The sequence below is a fragment of the Terrapene carolina genome, unplaced genomic scaffold (assembly GCF_002925995.2).
Source record: "Terrapene carolina triunguis isolate 2854851 unplaced genomic scaffold, T_m_triunguis-2.0 Scaffold66, whole genome shotgun sequence".
Lineage (NCBI taxonomy): Eukaryota > Metazoa > Chordata > Testudines > Emydidae > Terrapene > Terrapene triunguis.
Genome location: NW_020664417.1, coordinates 23,328,331 through 23,355,675, shown reverse-complemented (window position 1 = coordinate 23,355,675; position 27,345 = coordinate 23,328,331). Strand labels below are relative to the sequence as shown.

General features: G+C 43.2%; 1 protein-coding gene across 5 annotated transcripts in view; it reads right to left on the bottom strand.

Moving 5' to 3' along the window:
• Positions 1-27,345, bottom strand: part of TRIM2 (tripartite motif containing 2) — a 125,308-nt gene that overhangs the window by 10,333 nt on the left and 87,630 nt on the right. For 4 of the 5 annotated variants that reach the window (XM_026647860.2, XM_026647858.2, XM_026647859.2 and 1 more), the window contains exons 6-9: positions 23,260-23,983; positions 10,227-10,330; positions 8,687-8,854; positions 2,684-2,864 (exon numbers count right to left, since the gene is read on the bottom strand). In XM_026647860.2, the coding sequence (XP_026503645.1) occupies positions 2,684-2,864; positions 8,687-8,854; positions 10,227-10,330; positions 23,260-23,983 (1,177 nt within the window). The remainder of the gene's footprint in view (positions 1-2,683; positions 2,865-8,686; positions 8,855-10,226; positions 10,331-23,259; positions 23,984-27,345) is intronic. The other variant, XM_026647862.2, reaches the window with a different exon arrangement.

The window sequence follows — 27,345 nt, the reverse complement described above, 5'->3', positions numbered from 1 at the left end:
TCTAAGTAAGATGGTACATTTTTTTTAATTGGCATATGCTCTGTCCTCCATCCACTCATCTATCAGTAATGCCTAATGTCCTCCCAGTTACACACTATTATATGGGGTTATTATCATTAACTAGCACTGGTACTTAAGGACACTAATGTTCAGGGATAGAGCAAGGTATAGAATGCAGCAAGATTTCTGAAATATTCATACACATTTTTTAATGAAGTCACCCATATACTTTGTGTTCACTCTTCACAAACATTTGAGTCATCAAGTTTTAGAACAAACACAAAACTGATGTTATCATACGTAAAGCAAATTCACTTAAATATATGAATATTATCAGAAAAAAATGCATTTTTCACCCAGCTCCATATATCAAAATTGCACATGCATGTTTTGGTCGAAACCAATTTGTTAAATCCAAAACACACAAATATTTGGGCTAGAAGATCTCAGTGCCATGCTACTTAAGTAATTACAACAAGTCAACACAATACAAAGTTCCAGTTTTGTGATAAGTTCATAAAGTAAATGTGAAAATATATACAATGCGTACATTCAAATAAAGATTGAATTCAAGTAACTTGTGATCTGCTATGGATATTCCACCAGCAGAAAGAGAATGTAAATTGATCAAATAAATTGTTAGAGATTACTTGTTCAGCTGTACTCAGGAATTCATACCTACAAATTTTAAAAAGAAAGGAAAACAGCAAATCCAGAAAATTTTGGTAACAATTAATATTTAGCAAAGCTAGAGCTAAAACTCCAGTGAATAATATGCAGTTATAAGTGTACCATAAAGCACTATTAGAATAGGGAATCTAATAAAGCCAAAACACATTCAGCTACCTACTCTACTAGAAAGGTAACTTTTGACAAGATTATAACAGTGTACAATTTAAGGCAGTATTCCTCCCATTCTGCACACTTATCAGAGCTCCAGACTAACATTGGGGACAGTGACAGGGTTTGCTTACCCCGCACTAGCCCAGACAGGGTTAAGCCACAGGTATGGACAGCGGAAGTCCAGCCTCCCTGGCGAGACTGGGCATGCTCCAAGTGCTCTAGTAGTAAAGGGAGGAAGACCAGCTCATTTTGGGCTGGAGGCCGCAGGGGAAGGACCTGCCTGGGAAGCTCCTGCGGAGGGCCAGCCAAAGCCTCTCACTGCACCGGGAATTGAAGCCGTCCACGGCCCGCCTGCACCCCGGTGACTGGAGGAAACCCTGGAGACAACTGGCCCTGCCGAACACAGAGGACCCGACATCTCATGGGAAACCCCAACACAGACTCTGGTAGGAAGTGACCCAGGGAGGATGAAGGAGTGGTAACTCCCACCCGAGGAAACTCAGCTTGTTTTGGTAGGACCCCTCCCCCCCACTGAGTCAGTGGCAAGCCGCTACGCCATTGTTAGGGCCCTGGGTCGGGGCCCGGTAGAGTCAGGTGGGCCCGGACCCCCTTACCGGGGCTGCCCCACCCCATAAGGGGCGCCCCAATGCTGTGTAGACTCTGGCCGCTAGGCCATGCTGTCCTGCACCCAAGGGTGGTGCTATAGACTCTGGCCGCTAGGCCACGCTGTCCTGCACCCAGGGGCCGCTTTGTAGACTCTGGCCACGAGGCCGCGCTGCCCTGCACCCAAGGGTGGCGCTATAGACTCTGGCCGCTAGGCCACACTGCCCTGCACCCAAGGGTGGGGCTATAGACTCTGGCTGCCAGGCCGCGCTGCCCTGCACTGAAGGGCTGATTCATAGACTGTGACGGATAGACCATGCAGCCCTGACCCTAGGGGCGTGGACCGTCACACGGACATTATCCAAAGTGACCAAGCACCTGCAAAATGATCTAGACAAGTCACTTGGAGTCGCAAAGTTAGGTATGCACAAAAGTGCATGCCTAATTTTCACAATTATATGTGCAAACTGGATAATGGCATGTGCAAATGGCCAATTAGACATGTAACTGGCATTTTTCCTGAAGTAGCTATTTCCTCTCACATGATTGTCCATGCCTAAATTTGCACTTAAAGTCTCTATGCCCATTTTCACAGTGTCAAGAAGGGGAAAAAAATTATTTACTCATTTATCTACATAGGATTAGTTAATAGTTGCATGGTTCTTCGATGATTGTAAAGTGCTGTATAAGTGTTAATTATTATCAGCAGCTGAGTGCAGACATTACAAGGCATTCATCAAATGCCTATTATGATCTATCTTCCCTAGGTCATTAGCCTGAAACATAGCCAGGCAAAGGGAGGTAGCTAATAAGAACTGGTTACAATTATTGGTGAAGAACAAATTTTTTAATCTTCCTGACTGATTAAACTAACTGCAGAGTCGTATGTTAAAATGTGAACCCAACAAGGCGTAATACTAATATTTCAGAGCTGTCTTTCAAAGATGGATTTACCTTTTGAAAAAGACTAAGATGACTGAAGTTCCTAGAATGTAGCACCAATTAAGAAAATTAGCATGATGAACTTCTGAACAACTTCCAGGTTTAAGAAAAAAGTCTCAAAGACCCTTCCTTTTCCTGGTGCAGCTGCTGAAAGCTGAAGATTATACTTTGGCTTTTCTTCCCATCCATTTTTTAAATGACAAGGAAAAATAATTCAGATCTCGCGTCTTCAACATGCTCAAACATCATGCAAAATGTGAGCAGAAGAAGCAAGAAAAGGGGATTTACATATTACCGTCAAGTGTACCTGCAAACTGCTTGTCCCCATTTCCTCGGCTACCAAACCTGGTTACTATTTTTCCATTTGGCTGGAAGATAAATACACAACATGCTTTGTTGTCCACAACAATGATGTGCCCATTACGATCCACGGAAACACCTTTTGGTCCCATAAGTTTTCCAGATCCAATTTTTGCCTGCAGGAGAAAAGAAGGAAAAAATGATTGATTTTGTGAGATACACATAGAATCACAGAATATCAGCGTTGGAAGAGACCTCAGGAGGTCATCTAGTCCAACCCCCTGCTCAAAGCAGGAACAATCTCCAAAGAGATTTTTGCCCTAGTTCCCTAAATGGCCCCCTCAAGGATTGAACTCACAACCCTGGGTTTAGCAGGCCAATGCTCAAACCACTGAACTATCCCTTCCCACATAACCAAGGTCAATTCAGGGATCTACTGTAATTTATAATCTTTTTATAAACATGGTGTGCCAAGTGAAACTTAATCCTCTAAAATTTACCAGACAGTTTAACTGCGGACGTAAGATTTATTACGAACATTTTCATTACTTTTTTTTCATTTTAAGAAGAAAAGTTGCTGAAATATAGGCCCTTTCTAGGATGGAAAGCTATCAGCATTCAAGGCATAAGTAGGCAGACTTAACCTTGCATATACTAAATTCTTTGCACGCTGTGCCGTGTCAGCAATTGTAGAAGCCAAGCACATACAAAGCCAAACACCTAGCTTGATATCAAGTGCAAATACAGTAGAACCACAGAGTTACAGACACCTCGGGAATGGAGATTGTCCGTAACACTGAAATGCTCACAACTCTGAACAAAGCTCAGTTTGGGCTCCAGATCCAGCAGCTGATACTCCAGGCCAGGATTCAACAGAAGCTGAGTTCCCTACTCAGAGGAGGGTGGGGTAAAAGCAGCAAGGCCCCCTGGCGTGAACGCTGCACAGAATGCAAGGCTGCTCTTGCTCTGCTGGCTCGGGCTGCCAGCCCCTGTGTCTTGCTGTAAGTGACTGCCCAGGGGTGGGGTGGGGTGGGGTGGGTACAGGCAGCACAGATTACCTACTTTTAAGATGCAATAAAGGCATAGTATAGTACTTGCCTTGGGGGGAGGGCGGTCTCAGCTGCTGCCTGATTGGTTACTTCTGGTTTCACATGGTGTCCGGTTGACCGGTCAGTCTGTGACTCTGGTGTTCATATCTTTGAGGTTCTACTGTATGTCAAATTTTATGTTGTTGATGAAACTGGAGTCTCTGGGAGGAAAAATTGTGGGCCAGACTGTTGCCAACCCTTGTTCAGATGCAGGGGTGGGAGGAAGGTACAAAGGACCTCTACCTTTTGGGTACCTGCTCCAAGTCCAGTTACCTGAAAGGAGTAGAGAAGGGCACGGCCAGGACCTGATCCCCAGGCCATCAGAGCTGGCTGGGGATATGGAGTGTGAAGAAGCATGCTGCAGCCTCTCTTAGGCTGGGTCTACACTACAGCGGGGGGTCGACCTAAGATACGCAACTTCAGCTACGTGAATAGCATAGCTGAAGTGGCGTATTTTAGGTCGACTTACCTGGCTGTGAGGACGGCGGCAAGTCGACCGCTGCCGCGCCGCCGTCAACTCCGCTACCGCCTCTTGCCGCGGTGGATTTCCGGAGTCGACGGTAGAGCCATCAGGGATCGATTTTATCGCGTCTTCACTAGACGCGGTAAGTCGATCCCCAATAGACCGATTGCTACCCGCCGGATCGGCGGGTAGTGAAGACGTGCCCTTAGTGCCTGTTAGCACAGTGAAGGAATTCTGATGGAGCCAAAGCCCAATCTAGCTTCAAATATACTGTACTGGGCCTCTCTGACACTATACTGCTCACAGCTTAGAAATGTGGGTTCATCAAAACTTTTTTGACCAGCTGTAGTTGAAGGTTCCAAAAATCTTGATTTTATGCAAATGAGTCAATGCTCAAATCTGTATCTTTGATTAATACACTGCCTTATTTATAAAAATGATAGCAGATGTCCTAATTATCAGAATTTCTGCCTGACAAGAAGAAAGCATGGACCAAGCTTTAGAAACATGGGAGTTGCTGTGCTCCTGGGTGGCCCTGGCATTGCCCTGGGTTGATGTCCAGATGGCTCCTTGAGGCTCTGGCCTAGTTTCTCCTTGTCCTGGACTGGGTGAAACACTGTGGTTAGGTTGCTGGATCCCCTGGGCCTGACTGCAGCTTTTTCTGAACTGGTAAGGGGGTATGGATGGGCTGCTGGCCCCTAGCTGGGTGCCCTTCTCTGACAGCTCTCTGCCACTTGCTCCCTGGCTGGTGGGAGGGGTTCTGACTGTGGTTGCTGTTCCCTGGCTATTGTTCGCAGGCCCTGTGGCCAAGAAGAAATGATTAACATGTTATCCTGTGTCACTGTGCCATAGCTCTGAGTCTGTTGCCATGTGACTTGTGGGGCTAGTGGAGACAAAGCATCAGGAAAGTGAAACTTTTCTCCTTAGCATGGGAGTCAGCTACAATAAACCAGCCAAGTCCTGTAACTATGGAGATGCTTGGCCATAGCTCCAAAGAAATTTGCTTACTGGCTCTAATGGCTGTTAAAATGGTGCAAAGGGAGGAGTGACTGGAATGAGGAAAAAAGTGATAAAAATGACATATAGAATAAGATCAGAACAAAACTCTGATGTGACCCTCAATGGTGCAGCCTAACAACTAGCAGACTTCTTGCATCAGATAAGCTGCCCAGTATTTCATGCCCTTCTTCAATCAGAATCACTATTAATACTTTGTATGTTTATCTACAGTCTCAAAGCGCTTGGCAAACATTGCTGACTTTAACCTCATAAAACCCCAGTGAAGGAGGGAAGTATTATTGTTCCCATTTTACAGATGGGGAAACAGACAAGAGATGAAGCGATTTGCTCAAATTCTATAGCAAGTCTAGCAGAGCTAGAAATATAACAGATCTTCTGAATCCCCATTCTGTGTTTCAACCATAAGACCAAGCCTGCCCACTATATGTAGAATACTTATTTAATAGTCTTGAATTTCTCTCACAAATACAGTCCATTCTGTTTACATATAAAAAAGTTTTATATTTAAGTTTTCCTCTCCCATTTAATCATTCTGACTACTAGCACCATAAAGTCTGATGTATTGACTTGTACTAGATACACAAAGATATTGCCAACTTTTTTTTTCCTTTGCAGAGCTCCTATAGTCCAACAAAAACACTTACTAAACCAAACAAAGCTGGTCTGTATGTCATGTATATGTCCTTAATATTAACATTTTGAATACTTGTCTCTGTGCTGGCAGGGAACACTGCACAGGATACTGGTTCCCAGAATAACCATCCAGTTTGCTTAATTTATGTTCAATCTAGGGGAACTAAAGAAAATGGCACTCCAGCATCTTCCTCCAATCCAAGCCAGTTTACATGGAAGATTTTAATTATTTATACAATGTTCCAATTACTCCAAAGGTTTGAATCTGATCCCAGTTGCACCTGTTCTACACCAGTCTGTCTTCAGTTCATTCATTGACTTCAATGGAGTAATTTGCCCTAATCAGAGAGGAGAACCAGATCCCCTGAGTATCTGAACATTTTGGAAGCTATTTTACCTTTATAAGGGAACTACCTCATGTTTCATACACACACCTGAGACATTCTATATTTTTTTAAAACAACAATTGGTTAATTACTGATCTTCAGGTAAAAGTAGAACAAGTAGGAAATACAGCTGCACACACCTTAAGGCTATGTGACTACACAATTTACTAAAAGGGGTGTCATTGAAGAGATTATAACTGTCTGCTATAGAATGAGTTATTTAGTAAATAGCAGCCAAAAGGAGGGCATTTCCTCCCTGTTAATAGTCATCTGGAGGAGCTCAGGCCTGAGATTTTGGGTTGTTAACTGCCAGAAAATGCCAACTAGAAAATTATGCTCCAAAGCCAGACTCTGTGAATGAGAAAGTAGGTTGGTAGTTTCTCAGCAGGTCTTTTATGTGACTGAAGAGCATATTGCCATCTCACTCAATCCTGCAGCCTCTGTCTCAGACTTAGGCCTGGTCTACACTAGCCTGTTATTTCGGAATTAGCAGTTATTTCGAAAAAAAAAAAAAAAGATTCCGTCCACGTGACCAAACCATTTTTTTCGATTTAAAGGGCTCTTTAATTCGATTTCTGTACTCCACCTCAGCAAGTGGAGTAGGGCTTAAATCGAGATCGCAATCCCAGGTTAAAGGTATTGTGGACGCAATTCGACGTTATTGGCCTCCAGGAGCTATCCCAGGATGCTCCCTTGTGACCGCTCTGGTCAACACTCTCAACTCCAATGCACTAGCCAGGTGGGCAGGAAAAGCCCCGGGAACTTTTGAATTTCATTTCCTGTTTAATCACCAGCAGAACAGGTGACTACCAGCACAGTCCACCATCACAGCTCTTTGAAATCAACAGGGCTTTGTCTAAACTAGGGCTTAAGGTGTGATGTAGCATGTTAGCTAACACATGCTAACTAATGTGTATTAGAAATCTAATATAGACAAAGCACGCTGCCTTTAACATGTGCTAAACTGGCCAAGTTGAAGTCTAGTGGGAGCCTACTCCCATGAGTAAAGAACTACTTAATGTGAGTAATGATTGCAGAATCAGGCCTTACATAACACTCACAGGAAAGTGGGGCAAGAACACAGACTCTTTTGCTTTAAGTAAAGGAGAACACCTCTAACACTAATAGTACATCTTTATTCTTTCCACGTGCTGACCATTAAAGAATAACAGCATGCACTCACATACAAAGTCAGTACATTACTGTAAACTTCATTTCACTGAGAACGAAGAAAAAAAATCACATGCAGAAAGTTTTTCTTGAGCAATTAAGTACATAATCCAAAAGAGATTTTCTTGGTCACATCAAACTTTAAGGCCCAGTTTGTCTTGTCATGTGTGGGTGGCACATAGCTGGCACTGGTAAAATTTGTGAAGAACTAGAGGTTCTTCCTGACCACACACTGACCACAAAGAACTGTGGGACAAGCGATAATAGAGATGTGTTTCTAGCAAGTTCATAACTTTTATAGAATTTGCCCCTCTCTCTAGTGGAGATCTCACTAGGTCCTGTTTTATTGCTACTCGAATAATGTAATTCTCTCTACTCTGGGATGCCTGCAAGTCAACCAGCACACAATATGGCAGCCCACAATACAGCACTCGGGTGATCTTTTGTGAAGATGATAAACCTGCCTTGCTGTCTTTGCATTGTCTGCCAATAGGAAAATGGGTGAATTACAAACGTGTTTTGCTGACATGCATGTAGTAAACAGAGTAGGACGCACCTTTCTGGGGAACCAATTATCAATTTGGTATCCTTTTAAGACACTATGTTCTTTCTTTAACTGCCATTTGAAGGTCTCAACTCATTTAAGGTCACGGCCTCCAGGATATGAAATGGGCTACCACTGGAGGATCTGTTTCAGAGTGGTAGACGTGTTAGTCTGGATCAGCAAAAACAATGAGGAGTACTTGTGGCACCTTAGAGACTAACAAATTTATTTGGGCATAAGCTTTCGTGGGCTAAAACCCACTTCATCAGATGCATGGAGTAGAAAATACAGTAGGCAGGTATAAATACACAGTACATGAAAAGATGGAGGATCTGTTAATCTTCCCGCCTAGTCTTAAAGTACTAAAGACTACTTAATGATATGTCTGTGGAACTGTTTGGAGTTTGGCACTGTGTATTATTGTTGGGTGTTTTGCAATTCGAAGTTGTAGTATGGCACTCAAGCACCTATCTGATAAAAATTTTATTAAAAATATAATTCATATACTTTTGGTATCTCAATTTTGACATATTCCTATTTATTATTAAACTTGGTTTTAGGCGCATCATGGTTTTCCACAAGAAAAGAATGTATTTATTAATCTGTTTCACATCTCCAGTTCTCTTTCTCAAAACGAAACAAACAAATGTATTCCCTTGTTAAAAACGGTCAAAGTTTCATATTATAGCCTTACCTTAAATTTTCCATCTGATGAAAATATGCTAACCCATTTGTTATCATAGTCTGCAATAATGATGTCACCACTAGGATGCACAGCCACTCCTGTAGGCCTCTGCAACTGGCCAGGAGACCTTCCTCGTATACCAAAACGACTTTTGAACTGGCCATCATTGGAAAATATCTGTGATAAAAAAATATTTATTTTTAAAAGTAATTGTACATTAATCACAGTAATCTATTTCTCATGACATGGTCTTTGGCAAACAAGAAAATAATTAAAGCACTGGAAATATTAATTGTTACAGTCCCTTATCTGACTGTAATAATGAAACAATGTTACTGCACATATCTAAAACCTTTGGGCCCAATTTACAGAGAGGCCTCAACCAGGACCCTAGCTTTAAATGCAAAGTACTTGTTTACAGTACATAGCACCATTCTTGCAATAATCTCAAAATGCTTTACAGACATTAGTGAATTAATCTTCACAACATCTCTCTGAGGTAAGGAAGCATTGTGATTCCCGTATTATAAATGAAGAAAGTGAGGCACATAGACATTTAGCCAAGGTTGCACAAGAAGTCTGTGGAAGAGATGAATGTAGAATAGAATTTCAACATCTAATTACCTGAGTTAAGGGTAAATATTGGGCGATATCCTGGGAGGTGCTAAGGTACTTATCACCTCTTAGAATTTAGCCCACTGGCTATGTCTTCAAGACAGGTAATTAGATATTGAAATGCCATTTGTGGCTGCAAATACATGAAATGCAAGTGCAAAATTGTAAGAGCATGTTTAGAAGCAACTGATGAAAATTTGATTCCATGTCTCTTTGAAAACGTGTATAGTTTACTAAAAAAAACAAGTTTTTACTGCAGTTGACTCTGCGAATCCAATATTTTTAGGGAAGAGGAAACTATCACATTCATCTCCAACCATATGTGCAGTCAGAATGGAGCTGATAAATCCTTAATGGTGAAGCTGATACATGATAGAAGGGAGGGAAAAACAACCCACCCACCCAGCTTGATCTTCACACAGGAAATTGAATCTGAACACCTAAAACCAGGCTATTGTGGTCATTGGGGCTGCTGCTATAGAAATCAACATTTAGATCATAATATCAGAGAAAAGAGTAAATTAGACTGATGTGAAACTAAAAGGTATTTGAAAATGAAACCTACATTAGTTTTTTTTTTTTTTTTTGAGGAAAAACAATCAGATTATGCAACAGAGTTTGGGCACTGTATTCTGGATTTTATTTGGGAACACTGATTGAAGTAATAAAACTTGTAATGCAAAGTCAATATTTTTCTAATATGACTGCTGATCAATCTCATCTTTATATTCAAATATAATAAAAAGGGAAGCAATTCTAGCACATGTTGTAGCAGATCTGATATGAATCTGAAACAGCTACAATATTTCAAAAAAATCAGAGTGATCCTGAATGCTGAGCAGAGCAGGCTTCTCTATATTTTCTAGCCATGCTTGTATCTTACAAGACACAACTTTAATACAGTAAAATACTGATATTAAAAGAGACATAATACCTGTACACACTGGTTGTTACTGTCTGCAATTAATATTTTTCCATTTGTAGATGCAGCTACCCCCTGAAGATTTGTAAATTCCCCTTTGTTTCTTCCTTTGGTACCTTAAATTGGATATAAAGCACATAACAAATCAGGTTTCAGAGAGGTAGCCATGTTAGTCTGTATCAGCAAAAACAACGAGGAGTCCTTGTGGCACCTTAGAGACTAAAAAATCTATTGTTAAACTTATGCCCAAATAAATTTGTTTGTCTCTAAGGTGCCATAACAAATCAGATTACACAGATTTAATCAGTTAGGGCTTTTTCAATTCTAAGGGTATGTCTAACTACGAAATTAGGTCGAATTTATAGAAGCCGGTTTTATAGATATCGGTTTTATACAGTCAATTGTGTGTGTCCCCACGTAAAATGCTCTAAGTGCATTAAGTCGGCGGACTGCGTCCACAGTACCGAGGCTAGCGTCGACTTCCGGAGCGTTGCACTGTGGGTAGCTATCCCACAGTTCCCGCAGTCTCCGCCGCCCATTGGAATTCTGGGTTGAGATCCCAATGCCTGATCATGCAAAACAGTGTCGCGGGGGGTTCTGGGTACATGTCGTCAGGCCCCTCCCCCTCTGTCAGAGCAACGGCAGACAATCGATTCACGCCTTTTTACGTGGGTTACCTGTGCAGACAGCATACCACAGCAAGCATGAAGCCCGCTCAGCTCAGCTCACCGTCACCATATGTCATTTGGGTGCCGGCAGACGTGGTACTGTATTGTTACACAGCAGCAGTTAATTGCCTTTTGGCAGTGGATGGTGTATTACGACTAGTATCCGTCATCGTCGTATTCCTCAGTGAGTTCAATCAGAGGCACCTGGCCAGACATGTTTTGTCTCCTGGCCTATTGAACCGTCTTGAAGATGATAGCTAGCAGTCGTAGTACATCATTTTCTGCCAAGCACCCAGAAGATGCTGATGGCTATCAGTCATACTGCACCGTCTGCTGCCAGCTTAAGATGTAAAAAAATAGATGGACCAGATTTGTTCTGTATTCATTTGCTTCCCCCTCCCTCCGTGAAATCGACGGCCTGCTAAACCTAGGGTTTTGAGTTCAATCTTTGGGGGGGCCATTCTGTGTGACAGTTGTTTGTGTTTCTCCCTGATGCACAGCCACCTTTGTTGATTTTAATTCCCTGTATCTGTACGCCATGTCGTCAGACGCCCCTCCCTCCCTCCGTCAGACACTAGTTTTGCGCCTTTTTTCAGACCAGACGCCATAGCACTGGGATCATGGAGCCCGCTCAGATCACCGCGGCAATTATGAGCACTATGAACACCACGCGCATGTTCCTGGAGTATATGCAGAGCCAGGACATGCCAAAGCAAAACCAGGACTATCCGAGGAGGCGATTGCAGCGCGGCGATGAGAGTGATGAGGAAATTGACATGGACATAGACCTCTCACAAAGTACGGGCCCCAGCAATGTGCAAATCATGGTGTTACTGGGGCAGGTTCATGCCGTGGAATGCCGATTCTGGGCCTGGGAAACAAGCACAGACTAGTGGGACCGCATCGTGCTGCAGGTGTGGGACGCTTCCCAGTGGCTGCAAAACTTTCGCATGCGTAAGGGCACTTTCATGGAACTTTGTAACTTGCTTTCCCCTGCCCTGAAGCGCCAGAATACCAGGATGAGAGCAGCCCTCACAGTTGAGAAGTGAGTGGCGATAGCCCTGTGGAAGCTTGCAACGCCAGACAGCTACCGGTCAGTCGGGCATCAATTTGGAGTGGGCAAATCTACTGTGGGGGCTGCTGTGATCCAAGTTGCCAGGGCAATCAAAGACCTGGTGATATCAAGGGTAGTGACTCTGGGAAACGTGCAGGTCATAGTGGATGGCTTTGCTGCAATGGGATTCCCAAACTGTGGTGGGGCGATAGACGGAACCCATATCCCTATCTTGGCACTGGAGCACGAAGCCACCGAGTACATAAACCGCAAGGGGTACTTTTCAATGCTGCTGCAAGCCCTGGTGGATCACAAGGGACGTTTCACCAACATCAGCGTGGGATGGCCGGGAAAGGTACATGATGCTCGTGTCTTCAGGCACTCTGGTCTGTTTCAAAAGCTGGAGGAAGGGACTTTCTTCCCGGACCAAAAAATAACCGTTGGGGATGTTGAAATGCCTACAGTTATCCTTGGGGACCCAGCCTACCCCTTAATGCCATGGCTCATGAAGCCGTACACAGGCAGCCTGGACAGTAGTCAGGACCTGTTCAACTATTGACTGAGCAAGTGCCGAATGGTGGTGGAATGTGTATTTGGATGTTTAAAAGCGCGCTGGTGCAGCTTACTGACTCGGATAGACCTCACCGAAACCAATATCCCCATTGTTATTGCTGCTTGCTGTGCGCTCCACAATATCTGTGAGAGTAAGGGGGAGACATTTATGGCGGGGTGGGAGGTTGAGGCAAATCGCCTGGCCGCTGATTACGCGCAGCCAGACACCAGGGCGGTTAGAAGAGTACAGCAGGGCGCGGTGCGCATCAGAGAAGCTTTGAAAACCAGTTTTGTGACTGGCCAGGCTACGGTGTGAAACTTCTGTTTGTTTCTCCTTGATGAACCCCCCCCCCCCCCCCCCCCCCCCGGTTCACTCTACTTCCCTGTAAACCAACCACCGCACCCTCCCCTCCCCCCTTCGAGCACCGCTTGCAGAGGCAATAAAGTCATTGTTACTTATCATTCATGCATTCTTTATTAATTCATCACACAACTAGGGGGATAATTGCCAAGGTAGCCCAGGATGGGTGGGGGGAGGAGGGAAGGAAAAGGACACACTGCAGTTTAAAACTTTAACACTTATTGAAGGCCAGCCTTCCGATGCTCAGGCAATCATCTGGGGTGGAGTGACTGGGTGGCCGGAGGCCCCCCCACCGTGTTCTTGGGCGTCTGGGTGAGGAGGCAACGGGACTTGGGGAGGAGGGCTGTTGGTTACACAGGGGCTGTAGCGGCGGTCTCTGCTCCTGCTGCCTTTCCTGCAGCTCAACCATATGCTGGATCATATCAGTTTGATGCTCCAGCAGCCGGAGCATATCAGTTTGATGCTCCAGCAGCCGGAGCATCGACTCTTGCCTTCTGTCTGCAAGCTGACGCCACCTATCATCTTCAGCCCGCCACTTGCTCTGTTCAGCCCGCGATTCATCCCGCCACCTCTCCTCTCGTTCATATTGTGCTTTTTTGCACTCTGACATTGAATGCCTCCACGCATTCTGCTGTGCTCTTTCAGTGTGGGAGGACATCTGGAGCTCCGTGAACATATCATCCCGAGTCCGCCGTTTTCTCCTTCTAATCTTCGCTAGCCTCTGCGAAGGAGAAACATTTGCAGCTGGTGGAGGAGAAGGGAGAGATGGTTAAAAAAGACACATTTTAGAGAACAATGGGTACACTCTTTCACGTTAAATTTTGCTGTTCACATTACACAGCACATGTGATTTCGTTACAAGGTTGCATTTTTCCTCTTATATTGAGGGCCTGCCAGTTTGGTGAGAGAGATCACTCACGCAGTGCCAGGCAACAGAATTCAGCTTGCAGGCAGCCATGGTAAGCCACAGTCTTTTGGCTTTTTTAACCTTCATAACATGTGGGAATGGTTTCAAACAGCAGCGCCCTCATTTCCCATACCAAGGACCCATTGGGTTGGCCATTTAAAATGGGTTTGCAATGTAAAAGGAGGGGCTGGGGTTTCCGGGTTAACATGCAGCACAAACCCAACTACCCACACACACACACACACACACACACCCAATTCTCTGGGATGATCACTTCACCCCTCCACCCCCACTGCGTGGCTAACAGCGGGGAACATTTCTGTTCAGCTGAGCAGGAGCGGGCACCTCTGAATGTCCCCTTAATAAAATCACCCCATTTCAACCAGGTGACTATGAATGATATCACTCTCCTGAGGATAACAAAGAGAGATAAGGAATGGATGTTGTCTGCATGCCAGCAAACACCGGGACCATACGCTGCCATGCTTTGTTATGCAATGATTCCAGACTACGTGCTACTGGCCTGGCGTGGTAAAGTGTCCTACCATGGCGGACGGGATAAGGCAGCCCTTCCCAGAAACCTTTTGCAAAGGCTTTGGGAGTACATGAAGGAGAGCTTTCTGGAGATGTCCCTGGAGGATTTCCGCTCCATCCCCATACACGTTAACAGACTTTTCCAGTAGCTGTACTGGCCGCAATTGCCAGGGCAAATTAATCATTAATCACGCTTGCTTTTAAACCATGTGTAATATTTACAAAGGTACACTCACCAGAGGTCTCTTGTGTGCCCTCAGGGTCTGGGAGCACGCCTTGTGAGAGTTCGAGAGTTACTGGTTCCAGGTCCAGGGTGATAAACATATCCTGGCTGTTGGGGAAACCGGTTTCTCCGCTTCCTTGCTGTGAGCTGTCTTCATCATCATCTTCCACGTATCCCGAACCCGCTTCCCTGTTGTGTGTTTCTCCATTGACGGAGTCAAAGCACACGGTTGGGGTAGTGGTGGCTGCACCCCCTAGAATGGCATGCAGCTCCGCGTAGAAGTGGCATGTTGTGGCTCTGCCCCAGACCTTCCGTTTGCCTCTCTGGCTTTGTGATAGGCTTGCCGTAGCTCCTTAATTTTCACGCGGCACTGCTGTGCGTCCCTGTTATGGCCTCTGTCCTTCATGGCCTTTGAGACTTTTTCTAATATTTTGCCATTTCGTTTACTGCTACGGAGTTCAGCTAGCACTGATTTGTCTCCCCATATGGCGAGCAGATCCCGTACCTCCCGTTCTGTCCATGCTGGAGCTCTTTTGCGATCCTGGGACTCCATCATGGTTACCTGTGCTGATGAGCTCTGCGTGGTCACCTGTGCTCTCCATGCTAGGCAAACAGGAAATGAAATTCAAAAGTTCGCGGGGCTTTTCCTGTCTACCTGGTCAGTGCATCTGAGTTGAGAGTGCTGTCCAGAGCGGTCACAATGAAGCACTGTGGGATAGCTCCCGGAGGCCAATAACGTCGAATTCCGTCCACACTACCCCAAATCCGACCCACAAAGGCCGATTTTAGCGCTAATCCCCTCGTCGGAGGTGGAGTAAAGAAACCGGTTTAAAGGGCCCTTTAAGTCGAAAAAAAGGGCTTCGTCGTGTGGACGTGTCCAGGCTTAATTCAATTTAACGCTGCTAAAGTCGACCTAAACTCGTAGTGTAGACCAGGCCTAACACTTAAATTAGGTTTTATTTTGTCCTTGTACCCTCGATTCTTAATGTGAATGGTTTCTTTTACCATCACCAGTCAAAAGGAACATGTATCCTAAAGCAACAAATCTCAGTAAAAGACAGAGGCATTGTCCTCTTTACTCCTCAGTCTGACTGCCATTTTAACCCCCTTCAAGTAGTAATCCCTTTTCCCTTTCAGAAATCATGGTATCTTCATACTTTACATCTTTCTGCAACAACAGGAAAATGCTTCTCAAAAGAATGATGGCTATTAGGCTTCATGTTAGCTCAGACATACGATAGTGATGTGTATTAAAATAAGAACCTGGACAGATGGAGGAGTGTATAATATGGACCTACACTGTCTGGACCAGTGAAATGAGAAGTTTAGTTAAAACATATCTGAGAGTGTGTTTGTGAGAGATCTTTCCAGCCATTTCAAAACAGGAAGCTTGCCGGTTATCTGTACATATAATTTCCAGTTTATATAAGGTTTTCCAGACCTTATTTAGATTGTAAATTCTTTGAGGCAGGGACTGTTTTCTCTTACGGATTTGTTCTGCATCTAGCACAGGGGTCTCAAACACGCGGCCCGTGGGGTGATTTTCTGCGGTCCGCGAGCCCCCCCGCCCTCCCCCGGTGTTTACCAGAGCGGCTCCGGCCGGACATGCACCAGGAGCAGGGCAGGCTCCCTGCCTGCCTACCCTGCCCTGCGCAGCTTCGGGAAGAGGCTGGAACGTGGGGAAAGGGGGGCGGAGGGGCAGTGTGTGGCTGTTGCTTCAGGCAGCGCCCCCAGCAGCTCCAATTCAGATACAGGAGTGATGTATTAACCCTACCTTATCTTTGGCTCTCATTAGGGATGCACATTCAAGAGCAATGCATTTGGCACTCCTCCTCCTCCCCCCTTCAATGACATTTTCCGTTGGGAAGCATGGATGTTGGGTGCACAGCTCCAGTTATTGGTCAACAAGAACATCTAATTCCTCTGCACTTCGTGCTGAAACTGTATCCCTTTGTTTCTCTCAGTCTGTTCTTCCAACTACTGGGCACTTTCATTCTCTCAATATGACACACTTTTTTATAATTATGGCATTAGAAAGGAAAAGTAAATGTTATGAGAACAGTCACCTATACACCATTCATGCTATCCACACTGGACTCTGTGCTGTGTATTCTTTTAACGAGTGACATCCATAGTCATGCATACGGATATCATTTGCATATGCAGGAAGAAAATTACAAACTTGCTGTTGTGCCCTCCAGCCAAAGGATAAGTGATAAGCATTTAACACTGGCAGAAGGGGGAAAGCATTTGTCATAAAACGAGAAGGCCTAAGTTACAGCATCTGGAAACAACTAACATGAATATTATAGAGCACACACTCTTTCCCTCAAAAAGAATGCTCTTGAAAGTTCAGGAATTTTCATTTTTGAGGTAACAGTATATAACAAAAGGGTACTTAAAATGCTTTTCAATGCGACCCTGTAAATATTCATGAGAGGAAAAAGAATGGCCATTGCAGTAGGAGTTATGAATGGTAATTTATTAACACAGTTCACAGGAGGTGAAATTCAACCCACAAAAGGCCTGCGAAAGGCACATTGCAGCACGTAAGCCCTTGATGTGGGGCTTAAGTTGCACATGGGGCTTTGTTCAGTTCTTTCATTCTGGGGTGAATTGCCATCAGGAAGAAAATCGTGCTTAAGTAACATTAACTTTATTTCTAATTTACACTCAACAGGAAAATGAACAACTTTTAGGATAGTTATCTTAATATTACAGCTGGCTGACAAATTCTGACAAAATATTTGCTGTGGGAATTTGCAGATTGGTTTATTTAAAGCAAAAACGGTTTGTGGAGACTGTTTGATTTTGATGAAGTTCTGATGGAAAACAGGCATATCTAGAAACTTGCCTGCCAGGCAGCTTTCTGTTGGAAATCTGCCTATTTTCCTGATGGCTGGCTGCAGGGGAATCCAGGCTTCCAGGGTCCACTAATCCAAGAGACATCCGCCCACCATGCAGACTTCCCTGGAACCAGAGACCCCAGGGCTTCCAGCATCCCTGACGCCGGGACAGCTAGCTAGGCAGATTGCCCTGGAGTCCTGAACCCGGGGCTTTCCCTTTTGTAGAATTTCAAAATTTAGAGGTTTTGTTCCTAAACAAAATGTCAAAATATTGAAACTCACCACAAAATGGAATTTCCTTTCTGAACACTGCTCTAATTTTGAGTGTTTCCTTTGGATCTGATGCATGTGGGAAGGAATAAAGATGAAACAGCAGATCCTCGAGGATCTCTTTTAAAAGTATAGCAAATAATTTTGGATTTTCACAGCTGTTAAGTTTAATTATTTGTCAAATGTATACCCTTATCCATTCCATTGTGAAATTATTTGTCCGTACGATCAATTATCTAGGTAAACAATACTCTGACTCTATTGGTCCCATTCAGCATTTCATATTCAAATAAATTCTTAATAAGCCCCCCAGTAGCTTTCAATACATGTGAGGAATCAAAAGATCAGATAGAAGGTAGAAACTAAAGCATGTGAGTTTTTATATAAATCAATTTGATTACACATCCAAAAGCATCTACTTACACATTCAATTAGGCAACTAATCACAATCTGAGTAAGTTGAAAATTTCATATTTAAGTAGACAACCAGCCCACACTCTCATTCAGGGGACCAATAGTTTTTGCTACCTAATATTGCCTCTGGAAATTGCAAGTTCACGTTTGTTGTGCAACTTGAAACCTAGATGTATATTACTGAATATTTAGCCTTAAGAGTTAAAGGAAGGATTTTTACAATGCTAGTAATATGCTCACTGGTTTTCATTGCTGTAATGTAGCAAGTTCCACTTCCCATTAGTGTTATCTGGTAAGGGATTTACAATAGAATTACATATTTGCTAAAATAATGTTTTTATATTTTAAGAATTTTTGCACTCTGTAGCGTTTAGAACACTAAAATGTGTACATGTTTCTAAAGCAAGCTAATCCATGGACATAGAAAATTAGCAAGAAATTTCACGTGCAACGTCCCATGGACAGTGCGTTAATTAATACCACATTTGTATTAAGTTAATGGCCAGCACAAAAGCACTCTCCTACCAGATTTTGATGAGTTTTCTTGTGTATAAAAAAATTCAAATCCTGGTTGTAAACAAATATCCACATGCTCCATTATGGTTCTCCAACAGAGCTGTATGAACCTTTGGCCACAAAAGCCAGAACTCTGCTAAACTTGCCCAGTTTTAAATTACAAACCCCAAACTCAACCCAGGATTGTCAAAGGGTTTACACGAAGCTTTTCCCTCTTAATGAATTCAAGAAATGGATATATGGTTTTATTAAAAACCATGCAAAACTTCTTTTCAATCACAACTAGATAAAATTCAGAATTTTCAAATGAGTTTGGAATTTGAGACTGAAACATAAGTTTTTTAAATTCTTAGATTAATGGGGCTGCAAATCAAAATAGTAGGTAAAACTTTAGATATGCTCATTAATTAAGGCCATTGAGTTGTGACTGCAAGACCATTCAGTCAGTACTTATGTTGTTTTGGAGCTCTCTAATGGACTGTGCACATATAGTACACACTACATAGTCCACTGGTCAGCAAGGCAGCTACTTCTCCATAGATTCTTTATCTGGAAGAGCTATTCTGTTAAATAAATAGATATAAATTCTCCACAGAATGGGATGAAGTGACCCATGTATCCCAGTGGGGGAAACTCCAATGTCAGTAGACAAAGCTTCAAGTTCTAAATTTATTTTTTCAAGCAATCAAAACAAAAACAAAACATCACATTATGTTGTTTTTGTTATAACAGTATGAAGCTGTGCTTCAACTTTCAAAATACATTTGGGCTTGTTTTATAAGCGAGGCTTGTAGTATACAGATAGGGCTGTGAAAAATTGGGACTGTCCCATGAATTGCAATCCAACCAGATATCAGGTTCATGGTACAAGCTGCTCACTTGAACCAAGATATGCTGCAGTGCTAACAGACACTACAGGTAGAAATGTCAATCTACAGAGATTAAAAAAAATCAATCAATCAATCCAAATCTCTTAAAAATTATTTTCAAGGTATTATCTATTTTAGTATTTTTAAAAACATATTAAGCTTATCTGACACTCTAGAAAATAATTCATTCTAAGGATTGGCCAAATTCTTCCCTGGGTAAATCTACTGCCTTACATCAGGGATGAATTTGGCCTTCCCTCTGTGTGCATGCACGCATGAGCAACAGAGAAACTAGTGCTCATGAAAGAGGTCAGATTGTTACCATATCTGTCAGAGGTCCCCTGTTTATTCTCAGAACTGGCACATCTCTGATAGCAGCTTTGCAAGCTTTCCTTATGTTGCCACACTATTAGGCCTCAACACTGATCCAGAGGGACATCCCTAGGGTCGTGTGCTCTAGAAAAGTTAGGACACAGCTGCAACAGTGGTGACAGTGAGAAACTTCTGCCATTGTGTTTTTTAACCTTACTGCGAGTAGGGCTAGATGACTGTTAAAAATGTCTGAGACATGTCTACACTAACCCGTCCGTTGTTGCTACCACCAATGGAACTGCATTGGTGGAGAATTACAGATCCTGTAATTATCTAGTGTAGACACAGCCTAGATGGGGTGGGAGGGGGGAGGTTTAATCTCCACAGCCCTTTCAATGACCAATTTCTCTGATGAGACTACTAGTAAGAGTTGCATTGGTGCTGGGTGTGGTAGTATTTTTTGTGAGAAGGATACATGCCCACTAGAAACTGGAGAACATCCAATAGGAAGCATTTCATTCAGGCCAAACAGTCAACAGGATACAAAGTTTGGCCACTACTGAAGTGGGCTGAATTTGAACCAGTGACCTAAACGTGAAGGGCTCTATATCTCGTTTCCAGTTTTCTGAGACTGCATGCCCCATAAGAACAAATGTTATTGCCAATAAAACTGAGCACCGTCCTCTCCCCGAAAAGACTCATTAATATATATATTGAATCTGTTATATTCACAGGGCCAATTATTTCACAATGCAATATACTGGTCTGTTTCTTTACCCTCCCTTTAGGAAAGGCTGGTGATTGTTAGGTAAAATTAACATTCTCTGTCTGAAAATGGACCTAGGTACTATGGTAATGAACATATTAAAAATACAGATAGATTACATACGGAAATCAAACGGATGTGGATAATCACATGCACAAAGAAACCATTTGTGATTGTATGTCCAACACAATTCTTAACGTATTCTGGTCTTTACCATTTGTTCAATCATTCTTCAGTGACTGGCAAAGCCAGCATGTTGTCTTGTTAGCAAATTCCATACATGAACCTCTGTAGACCTGATTTTTTAAATATTGTAATCTTGCTCGTTTTTCCCCTCCCCAAGTCCTAGGGAAATTTATAGATTTAATTATTTTAAGATACAGTAAAATAATTTATAGGCCTTTTTAGTTAGTGAGTTGTTATAGTCGCAGGCACTATATTAAAGACGAATTAAGAATTAAGACAGAGTAATTGTAAATGAGACTGAGATGATGTATTTATTTCCAAAACAAGCATTGTAAGCCCAGGAATTCAGAGATAAGGTTAAACTAAAAAAAAAATAATATTAGTCCAACTATGTTAAGGTATAGATGTCTTAACTGCACATTTCCAAACAACTTTAACTCTGCCCTGTAGTGACATAATCATATACAGCTAGTATTTCATGAAGGCATTTAGCTTTTGTAGTCCCAGATTAGTTAAAAACATTTTAAAGACACATAGGAGTCTTTTCTTTTCTCTTTCCACTACTTACCATGTGAGAGACATTTTAACAAAGATGTTTAATCTGAGACCATACTTGTAATCACGTGGTTACTGCATGGTGTCACTATAGCAAGGTTAAGTAATAGTTAAGGTTGTAACGTACACCTCTACCCCGATATAACGCGACCCGATATAACACGAATTCGGATATAACGCAGTAAAACAGTGCTCCGGGGGGGCGGGGCTGCACACTCCGGCAGATCAACGCAAGTTCTATATAACGCAGTTTCACCTATAACGCGGTAAGATTTTTTGGCTCCCGAGGACAGCATTATATCGGGGTAGAGGTGTACTTTATCCTAAATCATGATATATATTCTCAAACAGTCCCATTTTAACAGTTTTTGTCTCAACATTTCCCTTTTTAAACAATATTAACATTTTTATACAATAACAACAAACAAGAAAACCAAAGAGAATATTACCATGTGCTATTTCTAATGTTCTGAAGATATGTAATATCAATCTTAAATTTTAACTTTTGGGGCCAAATTCAGCAGTACACTCTGGGTGCTTACACTGTTCTGGAGCAGCATGAAACAGCCAGTGTACACATCAATTTTGTCCTCCTTCCAGAGTTTTCTCCTCTCCTGCACCCTATATTCTCCTGCTCATACACCCCAGCTTTCCCTTCCTTCTGGCATCTCATTTTCCCTGCTCATACACAAGACAGTTTCTACTGCCCTATTAGACACACATCACATTTCTCCCTCGAATCAAAAGCTTTTCTCCTTCCTGCAGATCTGATGCAATGGCTAGTTGTTGGTTTGGTTTTGGGGTTTTTTGTTTTTGGTTTTTGGGGGGGGTGGGAGAGAGGAAATTAGGGTTAATGATAATTTTTTTTTTTTTGCCATTTTTCATAGCTTGAAGTTAATCTGGTCAGCAGAGGCTGAAGAATAAACTCTTCTATTTCAGAAAAAAAAATCATGAAGACAGACTTGTCCTCCCAAAAGGTTACCGTATCTCATTGTATACAGTGGAACAGGGGCCATAGACTGACCTCAGTTAGTACGCCCTCCTTCAAAATAACCACTACCTTCCATTGTTCTCAGTTGGGGGGGGAGGGGGGGGAAAAGAAGAAGGAAGGAGAGAGTTAAGCTTCCTGCACAGAACATGGCAGCCTCCTTTGGTGTCAGGAGGTGGAAAGGAACATTGTGAGGAGAAGGCAAATTGAGGCTTTGGCTAGATAGTAACTGTCTTTTGAGAAGGACATGTAAACGGAAAACAGTATTTAGATCAGGGGTAGGCAACCTATGGCAAGCTGATTTTCAGCGGCACTCACACTGACCGGGTCCTGGCCACCAGTCTGGAGGGCTCTGCATTTTAATTTAATTTTAAATGAAGCTTCTTAAACATTTTAAAAACCTTATTTACTTTACATATAACAGTAGTTTAATTATATATTATAGACTTATAGAAAGAGACCTTCTAAAAATGTTAAAATGTATTACTGGCACGCGAAACCTTAAATTAGAGTGAATAAATGAAGACTCAGCACACCACTTCTGAAAGGTTGCCGACCCCGATTTAATTTCAGCCCTATTGATAACAATAGAAGATAGAAGCCATTTTGAAAGAGGGGAATTATTCTTCAAATATTCTGAAAAAGAATTTGCTACTCAGCCCTGTTTTAAGGAGAACTTGGAAGGGACAGATTTTTAAAGATATTTAGGTGCCAGTGGGAGTTAGGCACTGAGAGAATTCAAAAAATCTGGCCCCAAGTGTTCTATCCTGTAGAATTATAACCTCCTGCCTTTAAACCTCAAATCCCACTTACATCACTTTGGGACATATGGAATGAAATCCCATGTAACTCCTCATTTACTATTCTAACAACTTCAAAAGCCTAGACCTGACCAGCATTAAATTTCACTTGTGTGTTGACAATAATTTAAAACTAGCTTTTTACCCAGTTTTCCTAAAGGGTCCTTAATTACAATTTGAATGCCATGATCCTAGTACCAATAGATAGAAGATAATTTCCTTACCCACTCTGAAGATCAAGTCATCTTCAATAGGATTCTCTTTTCTTTTGCCAGTGCTGTACATACTAGCTGGTCTTTTCACAGCTTTCTGCTTCACATGGCCACTGCCAGGAGACTTAACACGCCTCTTAACTCCTTCGGTAGTAGGGGACACGTCTGCTGATCTGATCACTTTAAGTTTAAATGGACTGCCCCTGATATGCTGATCATAAAGTCTCAGTGAGAGAGTAAAGTCCCCTTCTTTCTGAACAGTATACAAAAATTCATAAGTGCCGTTTTTATTGTCAAGTATTTCTCCATCCGCCACACTCCCATCAGGTGTGCTCAGTTCAGCAGTGAGGTAAGCATTCCCAGATTTACAGAGCTCTCCATCTTTGTCCTTGGTTGTTATGGTAACTGACATAGGCTGTCCAATCACAGTTTGCCTCAGCCCCTCACCTGTGGCAACTGTTTCAGATGCTACAGCATTAGTGGTTAAAATAGTACCCAGGTTGTGAATGGATTTCTTCAGTCCTTCTGTTTCTACTATGAAGTCCAGCTGGTCATTTTCACGGGGCTGCAGTGGGAAGTCCTGGTCAGCCAGCTCATTCAGCTTGTCACTCATTTGCTTCTTAACCAGTAAAACTTCAGTTTCAGTGCCATGGTTGAGTGCTTGGGCTGTAAAGTTGCTGCAACTCTTAATACTCTCCTGTCCTTCAAGCAGGGTATCCAGCTGTGTCTGTAGGACCTGAAAGTAACATGAAATACCTGGTTCAAGTCATGTCAGGATGAGATTGGGTGACATCAAGCTGGAAACGCAAACTTATAGATATGCAAACCCTTAACGCACAACCTATTGTGTCATATGTTAAAAGCTTCAACTTTTTTAAAAGTGCAGTGTCAATTCCCTGGAACCCACCAGTAAGCTACGGCAAGATTCGTGGAGCACCAGGACTCAGTTTGTGTGGACCTCCTAATGTGAAACCCTGCAGCACTGGCTTCAGAGGTCCACCAGTAGCAGCATGTTACATTACCGCTCCATCTCCCACACTACTGAATGTGCTGGTAGAGCTTCCATCCCTCTGTCTGAGAACAGTCATAAATTGTTTCACAACAATGTGGACAATGAGCTCTGCACACAGGGACGCTGGTATTTTGGACCAGACATTCCCCTATTTAGATGGGAGGCTGCAGCAAGTTGCCCCAGAGAGTTCCTCTTCTCCCACATTTACAGTGGGGAGAAACAGCTCTGGAGACCCCTATCCTCTGTAATACAAGAAGCATGGTTGTGGGGGGCGGGGGTCTCAGAATGGCTGAATGGAGAGAGTGGCCCTCAACCAAGAGAAGAGAGAAAGGAAAGTCTCCTTATGACAGGGGTGGGCAAAATACGGCCTGGGGACGGCATCAGGCCCTTCAGATGTTTTAATCTGGCCCTCAAGCTCCTGCCAGGCAGCAGGGTCTGGGACTTGCCCTGCTCCGGTGCTCCAGATGGGGGTTTGCCCCGCTCCGTGTGGCTCCCGGAAGCAGCGGCATGTCCCCCCTCCAGCTCCTACACATAGGGGTGGCTAGGGGGCTTCGCACACTGCCCCCATCCCAAGTGCTGCTCCCGCAGCTCCCATTGGCTGGGAACCACGGGAGCAGCACTTGGGGTGGGGGCAGTGTGCCGAGCCGCCTGGTTGCGCCTCTGCATAAGAGCCGGAAGGTGGACATGCCGCTGCTTCTGGGAGCTACTTGAGGTAAGCGCCACCTGGAGCCTGCACCCCTGACTCCCTCCCGTGCCCTGACTCCCTGCCCCAGCCCTGATCCCCCTCCCATCCTCCGAACCCCTTGGTCCCCACCCAGAGCACCCTCCTGCACCTCCAACCCCTCATCCCCAGCTCCACCCCAGAGCCTGTACCCTCAGCCAGAGCCCTCACACCCACCCCCCGCACCCAACCTCTGCCCCAGCCCAGAGCCCCCTCCTGCACCCTGAACTCATTTCTGGCCCCACCCCAGAGCCCTCACCCCAACCCCCAATTTTGTGAGCATTCATGGCCCGCCATACAATTTCCATACCCAGATGTGGCCCTTGGGCCAAAAAGTTTGCCCAGCCCTGCTCGATCAGGAACCAAGGAGGGAAGTCTACTCCCCAGTTTTCTACAGCCAGGAAAGTGGTGGCTAATAGGGTAGTGGGAAGAATTGTTGGGGTGGGCAGAGAAGGTAGCCTGAAATTTTGGTGGATTTTAAGTAGCCACTTCATACTTAAGGTTGCAACAGAGTATCCATTATACACTCAATTTTAGCCCTTGCTCTAAAATCCACAAAGTCATATCAACCTCAGAATTGGTAAGTGAGCTCTGGAAACAAAAAGGTACAAATATTATATTTTACAAATTTGAAATGAATTGGAAAAGGATTCCTGAATTATGACACCCTAAAAATAGAGGGATTTACTCAAATACAAAAAGTCCAACTTTTTGATATATTGTAGTGAAAATGTAAGAAAAATTGTGCACATTTTCAATATTTCAACCAAAAAGATGGGACTGTAGCAGGCTGGCATCTCTATGGGGCAGAATTAAGGTAATTTGTCTACCATCGATGTGAATGTTTATACTTACAAATGTTACAGCTTCTTGTACATCTAATCTAAATTTAGAATTAGCCTGACTTTATATATTTACTTCTATACCATGTTCTTTTAAGAATTTTTACCTTTAAATTATTGACATGTACCATTAATCTTAACTTCACTTTAAAGTATTTTGTCCAGGAATTTTACATAGTTTACTGCTGTTCCCCACCCACTGCACAAAATTCAGGAATATTTGCTATTGATATGAACAGGCAGCAACATAATTACAAATCATTTTGTGATCTTAAAATTCTTTACTTACCTACAAAAAACTCCACACGTTTTTTCTATCTATCCTTTATTCTAGGACATGCTGAGCTAAACAGATATTATAGCTAACGATCAGTCCCAATCTGACTAGGAGCCTCATGTGGCTGTAACTTGCTGCACAGTAAGAGGAATAATCCACAACTATGGAGAAAACCAATTTGCATCTATAGCTTAAAATCATTATATTCCAAATATTTTTTCTGTCATTACACAGAAGGAAAAATATTCAACCTCACCATAACTCACATGTATAACATATTTCAAATATTTAAAAAGAAATATGCCTGTCAGCTTGGATAACTGCAATATATTGGTCAATTCACTTTTGTTTATAGTGTACTTGTAGTCAATTTCATTTTTAATATTCACACTGTACATTAGCAGGATGCTGGAATATTTGGGTTTAAAATGAATAACGCTTCCCTGAAGTATTTCAAAGTAAACTGTTTCTAGTCACTGTTTTAAAATAAATTTCATTAAAACATTTCTTCTAGTGTTTGCTTATACAACCCTGCCCCCTAGATTTTACAAAATCTAAAATGACCTGAAAGTGTACCTTTAAAGGAAAGTATGAGAACATATGCTTTGTGGAAACTTTCCAAACTAAAGAAAATGTGATATCAGACATAATGGCTGCATTGCACACTAAGTGGTGGAGGGCCATTGTCTAGCTTGCTGGAGAAAGGTATGTACCTCTTTGAGCGACAGAAAGAGATAGAGTGATTTTGCAGCCTCAAAGCAGGTCAGTGTGAGGACACGGACCCATTCCCCCCCATTGACCAGAAGAGAGGGGAAATTATATAAGTACATACTGAGTAGGAGAAGTCCTCTTTTACCAGGACCAAGTGGAGCAGTACCCACCTTCCCACCCATGGAAGTGGCAAAATACCAGGTTTGGTCAGGATTCACTGTGAACACTGCGCTAGTTGTTTTTTTTCTCGGGGGGAGGGGGGAGCTGGGAAGGAATTCTTCCCTCACTGCCAGATTGGCCTAGGCAAAGTATGTGTGTGTGTGCCAGGGGGACGGGGTGTTTGCCTTCCCCACAGTGGGTTGGGGGGAGTGGGAGGGGGAAGTTAGCTGCGAGTGAACACAGAACAGGAGTTAGGCTATGATGTTGCAACTCATTATGCTCACATGGGGTGCTACTCTATAGGGAAGGGATACAGTGATCAGATAAATGGACTGGTAAAGGATTTAAAGGAGGTATTTGTTAAGAGCAGAAATGG